Source organism: Halyomorpha halys, unplaced genomic scaffold (assembly GCF_000696795.3).
Source record: "Halyomorpha halys isolate HHAL.00 unplaced genomic scaffold, Hhal_1.1 Scaffold15.1, whole genome shotgun sequence".
Taxonomy (NCBI): Eukaryota; Metazoa; Arthropoda; class Insecta; order Hemiptera; family Pentatomidae; genus Halyomorpha; species Halyomorpha halys.
The window spans coordinates 461758-471492 of NW_027108914.1; the positions used below are offsets into that span (position 1 = coordinate 461758).

Below are 9735 nucleotides of genomic sequence, written 5' to 3' on the forward strand. Positions count from 1 at the left end.
AAACTTTGTACTAGTTGACAAGAATGTTCACCCACTCTGGACAAGAATACCTTCAGGAGCTAGGTATTTACAGAATGTAGTGGCAACCATTGCCTCCAGACATGAACGCCACTGAGCCTGCTGGGAAATGCTCTAAAGAGAAACCTGTGCCAAGAAGGCATTAACCACTTAATGGGCGTGTCAGAACCTAATTAGGCAATACAGGCAAGTGGAAGTAATGCGTTACTTTAATTTAACATTTAAAGATTTTTTTTTTTTATGAATTTTAAAAGAAAGTGCCATTTTTGTAAAATTAAAAAGAATTTCTTTACAATAAAAATGAATCTGTATGAAATTGTATTTTTTTTTGCCCAATTCTTACCTTTTAGAGTTTAGCAAAAACAGGGGTGATGTAAAAATTTATTTGATGTGTGTATTTTAAATATTTTAGATTTATGGAATGGAAAGTATGCCATTAACAACAACACATGTATAGAAGTATAAATCCTTAATTTAGGAAAATAATAAATGACATTACTCTTTTAACTTGAGGTAATTAAAATGTACTCATAAGCTTAGCAGCACATGTATTGTTACAAGAATGATTTTGGGACAAAAACTTCATAAACTTGAGATCTTTACATCCTAACATAATTACGTAGAAGTATATTTGTTTTTTATGGCCCACAACTTCAATCAATAACCACAATCTCAGCCATTGTGGCCTTGTTACTCAAATGTCTTTTTTGTTATCAGAGATCCCACAATCTTACAGCCTCCTCTGAATTTAAAATCCTCATTAACCATCTCTTTCGTGTTAAAAAAAAAAATACTTACAGGATACCTATCAAATCCTTACCCAATTTCCTTTGGTTTTCTAAATGGTGTTTAACTACCTGTCTTGTAATATAAAGAAAAAATTAAATTATGATTTTTCAAAATCTTAAATTATAATACAGTAAAAATTATGCTATATTAAACATAATGGATAATCTCAATAGAAGAACTCATAGTACAGCTGTTATTCTTTAGTACCTGATAGTATATTAAAAAAAAATATTTTTTCCATGAAAATGTTTCCTTGCATTAGCTGATTAAGTTTTCTGAAATTCTGAAGCAGCTAGGATAGCTTAAAGTAAATCATGAAGGCTGCTGGGAAATGCTCCACAGAAAAACCTGTACTAAGAAGCCATAAACCACTTAATAGGGATGCCAGATAGTGACATGATGTTTTTTCCATCAATTTCTTTGGAATAACTTCCTATTTATAACATCCTTACAGGCGAACTGAGTTCATATATGCTTATACGTTGACTTTTATAGAATCTGATACAACAAAGTAACAACAGAAAAAAATAATATAAAGGCAAAAAAAAAAAAACTGATGAATTACAAATAAAGATTTATATTTATATACAAATAATAATTAACATTTCTGCAACAATAACAACAAAATTATTTTTCATAAATTAAAACTATTGCAGTGTAAAAACTAAATACAAGGTTTTTGCATAAAATTTAGATATTTTGCTGAATTGATGATTAAAACTTACCAAATTTTAAAATTGATCAATGAATCAGAGAGGATAAATTAATAAGAATATTTTCCTTAAATAAAAACTTCAATTTAAAATGAACTAAGGACATACAGACTATGACCTTTGGAATCAGATCCTCATCAGTTCTTTACCAAGTTAGTTATGACAGTTTATTGCAAATGGAAACTTAAGGCCACGATATGTGGCCTCTACATGTGAGTATTGACTCAAATAAAATCATTTTTAACGATCTATTTCACCAAACACAACATCCAAGGTACCTAAAAAAGAGAAAAAATGTTAATTTTAATTTCTTAGGAAATGTTCTTTATGGTAAATAAATAAATAATCATGGAGGTATGAATTAGAGAACATGAACTAAATGTTATGTACATTAAAACTAAACAATATAATATGATTGATTTTTACCAATAATGGCAACTATGTCAGCTAGAAGAGAACCTCTGCCAATCTTCTCTAGGGCGGCAAGGTGGGCAAATCCAGGTGCTTTGATTTTGCACCTGTATGGCTTAGAGCTACCATCGGAAACTAGGTAAATACCAAATTCACCTTAAAAAGATACACAGAAACAAAATTAAGTAAAATATTACAAATAATTAGGATAAATTTTTTTAAATGAATGAATTGTTTAAACTAAGAGGACTAATTATTAACATATTGGTTACAAACGAACCTTTTGGAGCTTCCACAGCAGTATAAGTGCAGCCAGGGGGGACTTGATAACCTTGGGTGAACAATTTGAAATGGTGAATAAGAGCCTCCATGGATGTCTGCAAAATTATTAGAATTAGAAAAAATAAATACATAAACAATAATAAAATTAAAATAACTTTACATAACAAGTGCAATTATTAATACATAATATGAAAATCATAATAAGTGAAATAATTGATATGAACTATTTAATAGAAGTGGGGGTTTCCACATTTTATTGATAACTTAGTAAAATTTTATAGATTGGTATTGAATAGTCTAGATTCAAGATGAAGGCCAAGATTTTTGAGAAGTTTTCCTTGAAGGATTTATGAAGTCCAAAGCATTCCACGGTATAAGTTTAATAAAAGAAATGGGATACAATATGTATAAGTGATTAAGAATGATTCTTAATTACTTACACATATTGTATCCCATTATTTTATACTTTATTTCTTCTTTGTTTTTCTATCAATGAGTTTTATAATTTTTTTTTTTTTTTTTTATTATAATTTTGTAAACATCACTTCTCTCCCTCTATAATGTGTATTACCATTTATTGTTTACCTAATTTAATTTTTTTTTTTTACAATATTTACTTTTAAATTATTTCCGTTATTATGTGGCGTGCTAAACTGCCATCCCCACTCCTCCCAATACAAACGGCTCACTCTGACTTTGACTTCCGTCAAAACAGGTATGAATTCTTTCTCATCATTTGATTTTATTCTTTTCTTTTTTCATCTTTTAATTTGTACTTTCTTTAATATTTCTTCTCTTATTTTATCTCTTATCTATCTGCTACTATTACCGTTTTCATTTACTGTTTACAACCTTTAATTTTTCTTATTAAATTTTACTTTTCATTCTATACCCCTGTTTTTTCCACTTGTGTTTTGTTTATATCTTTTTTAGCCCTGACGAGGCTCTGCAACGTGGGGCGAAACGTTGGCTCAATAAAAATAGTATACCCATTTACTATTTGAGTTTTTTTGACCGCACCCGAACCATATTCCATTCATCTATACACACGGTCAATCAACAATCTTCCAAAATAAATTTTGAATTTCCAAATTTTTTTTTACTTCTACATACCTATCAGAAATGATAGAACTATCACTTATAATCCTTTTTAAGAAAAATCTTCATACCTCAATATTGGTCCTTACCTGCTACATCTTCAATTATTGCAAACTAGCAAATTAATTTTAAAAAATCTTATTAAAACTAATCTTCATTGAGCAAGCAATAATTTTTTTCGATCCTACATTGCTCATTTATTATTTTTTTAAAAAAAAGAAGTTTTTTTAAAAAAAAAAACTGTAGTAATATAATCTTCATTGTAGGAACATAAGTTTTCTATGCAGTAGTTCAAAGAAGTATAAATGTACAGATATAAAGATTCATTAATCAATAAAATTAACACTATACCTTCATTTCTTCCCGTGAAGGAGTAGAGATCTTGTTATCATCTGTCTTCACTTCTCCTTCTGGCATTTTATTCAGGCACTGTTCAATGATCTTGAGAGATTGTCTCATTTCCTCCACTCGACAAAGATACCTAGGATAGAATCAGGAAATAATGTAACTCCATTTTGTTAGCTTACCAATGAAAAGAAAAAACAAAACAATGTAGACAAACCTGTCATAGCAATCTCCATGGGTTCCAACAGGAACATCGAATTCAACAAAAGGATAAGCATCATAGGGTTGAGTTTTTCTTAAATCCCACTTGATGCCGGAGCCTCTCAACATCACACCACTTGGAAAAATAGCAGAATAACATTTAATATAATATTAATACTAAATTGGATTTTCTTTTATATTTAATTGTAAACCAAATCAAAACAAAAAAAAAGTTTGGTGAAAGAACATTATTCAGTTAATACGAAATTCCTACTCTTGAGTTATGATTGATGTAAGGAAGGAGAGGAAAAAACAAAAAAAAATGAAGTTATGAAAAAAAATTTTATATGGGAGTACAACTTAATCTACTTAAAATGATATTTAATAATAAAATAATATTAAAATAAAATTTTAATTTTAAAATATTAAAAATAATCATATTTGCCCAACCAAATCGAGAACGAGGGTTTTCCTGTTTTGTTTTTTCCTTTAAAATTAAGAGGTCATGGGGAAATTCAGATTGAGTCATTTTATAGTTTATTTTTTAATCTAATTTTCTCTTGGGATACTAAATAAAATTTAAATTAATAATAAATGAAAATCGTTATTGAAGATCATTAGTCGACCATTGTGATTATGGCCTTGCTGGGAGTAAAAAAAAGTTGCTCTAAATAGTATAAAAACTATTAATTATACGCCAACGTACTGTATAATGTATAATATTATAAACACAGGGTAATTTAAATGTAAAAATAAGAAAAATGGAAACTAAACCAATCATATAAAATTAAATACAAAAGAATATATGAATAGGAAACAAGATAAAAGACATATAAATTACAAAGTAAAAAAAAAAAACTCTCATAGGATTTACAGAAATATTCCTCTACAAGTTTAATAATTTCCTCCTTTAGTCATTTCATAGCAAAATTAACAGTAATGAAATTAAAAATTAAACACTGCAATGAATGTTTTTCACAAATTTCTACTGAAAACTATCCTCCCACCACAAATCAAATCCCTAATTTAAAATCCTAGCGTTACTAACATTCTTTGTTATAGATTACTTCAAGAGTCATTGTAAAAGTAAAGTCATTAACATGTTAATGAAAAGAAAAATGTTAATAGCAAGTATAATTAACAAAAATATTGACAAATTTTAGTGAAAATCTTTGAAAATGGGTAATAACTCGCATCATCAGTAAAGTTATTTCTGGTATGAATCCATCTTAAGAAAATAATTTTATTGAATCTATTTTTTTAATTAAGATTTCAGTATTGCAAATACTTTAAATTTAGAAAAAAAAGAAAATTATTTCTTTTTATCATTTACCTTATAAAGGTTTAAAAGATATTTATTTTAATATGTTTAATATTACTAACAGTGAACTATCCTGATAGCTGATTACCTGAATCCAAGGTTAAGAGCATCTTCAGCAGAAACGACTCCAATATCGACTGTTCTCTCTTTCCAAATCCTGTTATTTGTGAGCATATCTTCTGTCTCATCGAGTCGCTCGGCAAATTTTGAGATAAAATCATAAATATCTTCCATCAGACCCAAAGGTAAATCCTAAAATACAGTTTTAGCCCAATTATGTCTCTATACTATTATTATCAGTTTTCATAAGGATAAAAAATTAAAACGAACCAAAGAGACCCCACCAGGCCTTATGTAAGCAGCATGCATACGAGCTCCTGAAACCCTTTCATAAAACTCCATCATTTTCTCTCTTTCCTCAAATAACCAGAAAAATGGAGTCATAGCACCAATGTCCAAAGCGTGAGTTCCAACAGCCATGATATGATTGAGTATCCTTGTTATTTCGGCGAACAATACTGGAAGACAATTAATCAAATTACATTTAAGTTTTATAATAACAGAAGGACTAGTTTTATGACAATGCTTATGTTTCATAAAGTCGATCAATTCAAGAAAGTAGTAAATGATCAAATAAAATATCTAAATATCCCTATGTTATCTTTCTGTAAGGCAATATAGGGATATTTAGATATTTTATAGATCAGTAAGACATCTGATGAAGAGAGTGCATCATAAAACTTTCACTTACCACACTACTTCGAGCAGAAATTAATTTATACTCAAGCAGGGTGTCTATGTAAACCTTTTAATGGAATATCTTGACTTTTCCAAACTATTTTTGGGAAAATTCGATGACATTCAAATAGCTGTAATGGGACATTATATGTATTCAGACACACATAATTTAACTAATCTTTCTACTTTAAAAGTATTATGAGGTGATTACTAGAACACCACTTTATAAGCTAATTTTCAATAGAGGAACGAAGTTCTACGAGATATTGTAACAATATGGTTATTTCTTATTATGATAAATCAATAAATACACCATAATATGTCTGGACATGTCATATGTATACTTGTACATATCACTACATTGTAAATTTATTGTGACAAATAATGTTCATGATGGCCAATTTGTACTCCACCCCTTAGTTTTTTTAAGTTGCACAGGTTTGGTAGACATCTGTCTAATATCAATCTGTCAATCAGGGCTCTTTATTTATTATCATTCACGATGGCAATACTTCCACACTCAAGATATTTCCACATATAGGAAAATGAAATTAAAAATTACATATAGAAAAACATATTCATTTAAAATAATTAATTAACATAATTTTCCCCAACAATCTCATCCCATCAGTTTATTAAAGACACTTAAAAACAAAATCAAAATTCTTCACTTAACCGAGACAATTTCAAGAAGATAATGAAATTTTCATATGAGTAAAAAGTTACAGCAAAATCCCAATTATATACCTACCTTAAATAGGTAATGACAGTTTCAGATGAATTTTCATTTTCAAGTTGGGCCTGTGTTCACATAAACACAAAACAGATAGATTTTCTGAAATTTGGTTATTAGGCCTTAAAATATGTATTTCCAATGAAAACTCAGATCCAGTCTCACAAACTTTTAGAGAATCAACATGTTAAAAAGTAAAACTTCATATATACAACCATACTTCATGGCTAATATAACATTAACAAACCTCTTATATATTTTGCACGAATGGGTACATCAATGTTTAAGAGATTTTCCACAGCCAATGAGTAGCACTGCTCATTGCACATCATTGATACATAATCAAGCCGATCAAAATATGGAAGTGCTTGGGTATAAGTTTTATACTCAATCAATTTTTCAGTTCCTCTATGCAACAGACCAATATGTGGATCAGCACGAACGACTACCTGATAAAACAAAGACGATGATAAATTTTGAAGTAATATTAAAAATATTAAATAAACAATATTTATGATAACTAATAGGACTGTGTAAAAAATAAAAAAGATAATTATATTAAAACAATTCTAAGTTCAAGAATAACACTTATTAACTCAACTCAACATGATGAAATACTAACTAAAGAATATATTTTATTATAATAATGTGGAGAAGATGGTATGGTCAGCAATTTAACACAAATAAACAAAAATTTATTAATTTGTTTTAACCTGAATTTCTGGTCTTCATCAGGGCTAAAAAAACAAAAAGTGATAACAACCATCATACAGAGAAACATAAAAATTGAAATAAATAAATAAACCAACAAATTAGGAAATATATATAACAATGAATTTAAAAGAAAATAGTTGATTAATAACCATGGAAATAGATAATAATAGATCAATAACAATGAAAGATGAAATATAATATTATATAGTTATTATCTTATCCATACCTTCTTACCTCTATAACATCATCTTTCATCTTTCATTGTTATCAATCTACTATTATCTACTTCCATGGTTATTAATCAACTATTTTATTTTCAATTTACTATTATTTATATTTCCAAATTTGTTGGTTTATTTATTTCTTTTAATTTTAATGTTTCTCTATATGATGGTTGTTATCTCTTTTTGTTTTTTTAGCCCTGATGAAGACTTGAAATTCAGGTACAAACATCGGCACAAATAAATAAATTTATATTTATTTGTGTGTAATTGCTGACCGCGCCCCGACCATCTTCTCCACATATTAATCTATGGTCGACTATCAACGCCTCATACCTCATTGCTGTAATAATATTTGAAAACTAATAAGACAACAGAAAATGTCAATTTATGAGTTGAAACTTGATCCGTATGCTTTGACTGTTATCGGTGGAAAATTCTGAGTCCAATATGACTATCATACATTACATTATAAACTAAACAAATTTCAATTAAATATCATTTTTATAAATATTCCATGGTGGACATAATATCACATATTGTATAAGTAGCAATCCTTTCTTAGTGATAAGGGAAAAAATAAATGGGTCCTAAACCATCTCAGAAAATATTTATACTAGAACTTTCCTATGTTAAGTAATTTATAACATCGTAATAATAACCACAGAGGGTACATATCATGGGTTAGGAAGTAGAAATACTGAAGTGGAATTTTTAAAAGATGAGTTTTTTTCTTTGGATTGAAATAAGGCTTACCATAACTGACAAAATTTAGAAATTATGCATAATTATAAGCGAATAGTTAATGATTTCACAATTTATTAAATAATAAAGCAAAAAATTTGAACAAATACAGGTGGATAGGAAATACTTCGCAAAATTAACACTAGATAACTTTTAGCTCCAGCCCTGTTTGTTATGTTATTGATACCTTATATTTTCATTTTAAAACAAAAATCTGTAGTTTAGGATCAGGGTATACACAAATATTTACAGAAAAGTGACTCAAAAACTGACACCTATGTACAAAAAATACTTCAGTGAACCAAGATGAATTAAAACTTACTTCACCATCAAGTTCTAGCACAAGTCGAAGGACACCGTGCGCAGCTGGATGCTGAGGCCCAAAATTGAGAGTTAGATTACGAACATTCTTTTCAAGTATCTGTGTTTCTGGACAGAAATCGGTAATAGTCCATTTGGCAGATATTTCATTGGTATACAGTACAGGTCCATGATGCTTTTTAAAAGAATCTAAATCCGGGTACCATTTTGAAGCATTCCTTTCTTGGCTTAAAGTTAATAAAAACACTAGAATTAAAACTGATATCTTCAATCACAATTATAATTTTTATTATAACTCACAATATACAATCAAGATATAAATTCCAATGTAAGTTTAATAGACAGATTCCGGGCGACATCGAATTGAATGAGTACATTAACATGCGAATAGAATACTTACTTGGCATAATAAATAGGTGACACCTGTTTCAACGCTAGTCGATTAGATAAATTTAAAGAAGAACATCTAAGAACATTCCTTCCTATAGTAGCTGCCATTTTCGTAAGGGCAGCTGACAACAGTCGAAGTAAAGGTAGGTAACCTTCTTAACAAAAATTCAGCCAACAGAATCATCAGCTAATATATGACATCTACCGTCTCTATCTAAAAGAAAATTTTTGCTTCATTATTCCCATTTTTCGTGGCGTGTGAAAATTCTGTGATGTAATTTTCAAAAATACAGCAATCTTATTAAAATAAAGAGATTGATGTTTAAGAAATGTTCACACAGCCCCCCTTTCCACACTCAAATAGACTGATCTTACAATACTGATAATAAAAATCTTAGATACTTCATTTTTTCTAAATGCAAATATTTTTTAAACTATAAAATTTTAGTTACGATAGCGACCTTCATTTGATTTCCATTTGCTATATTCTAACCTTGTCTGTGGCAGATAAGAAAGATTGGTCCAGAAAAACATTAAATGATGTATTGACCACTTTTTTTTTTTTTTTTACTTTATTTAGTTTATTCACAACTGTAGAAGTATTTTTACAACCAGCGAATGAGATGTAGAGATAGAAAAAAAAATTTTAAAAAAAGTCATGAAGGCATGAAGGTTAAGGTCATCCAATGATGCCTC

The 9735-nt window shown here is 28.6% G+C and overlaps 1 protein-coding gene across 1 annotated transcript; it reads right to left on the bottom strand.

The window, feature by feature from the left end:
- Positions 1 to 1496: 1496 nt before the first annotated feature.
- Positions 1497 to 9209, bottom strand: LOC106680026 (NADH-ubiquinone oxidoreductase 49 kDa subunit). The gene is made up of 10 exons (XM_014419485.3): positions 9050 to 9209; positions 8651 to 8876; positions 6897 to 7098; positions 5509 to 5696; positions 5267 to 5430; positions 3874 to 3993; positions 3663 to 3792; positions 2212 to 2308; positions 1947 to 2087; positions 1497 to 1798 (listed from the first exon to the last, which is right to left on the bottom strand). Exons 1-10 carry the CDS (start codon positions 9145 to 9147, stop codon positions 1761 to 1763), a joined length of 1404 nt encoding a protein of 467 aa, XP_014274971.1. The 5' UTR covers positions 9148 to 9209; the 3' UTR covers positions 1497 to 1760.
- Between the last annotated feature and the right edge of the window lie 526 nt (positions 9210 to 9735).

Excerpts from the sequence above, each read along its gene's own strand:
- LOC106680026 (XM_014419485.3), bottom strand. The coding sequence starts at position 9,147 with ATGGCAGCTACTATAGGAAGGAATGTTCTTAGATGTTCTTCTTTAAAT. Across the intron at positions 2,309-3,662 it reads CTTCACGGGAAGAAATGAAG|ACATCCATGGAGGCTCTTAT; the intron begins GTATAGTGTTAA and ends ATAATTTTGCAG. Across the intron at positions 2,088-2,211 it reads TGCTGTGGAAGCTCCAAAAG|GTGAATTTGGTATTTACCTA; the intron begins GTTCGTTTGTAA and ends TATCTTTTTAAG.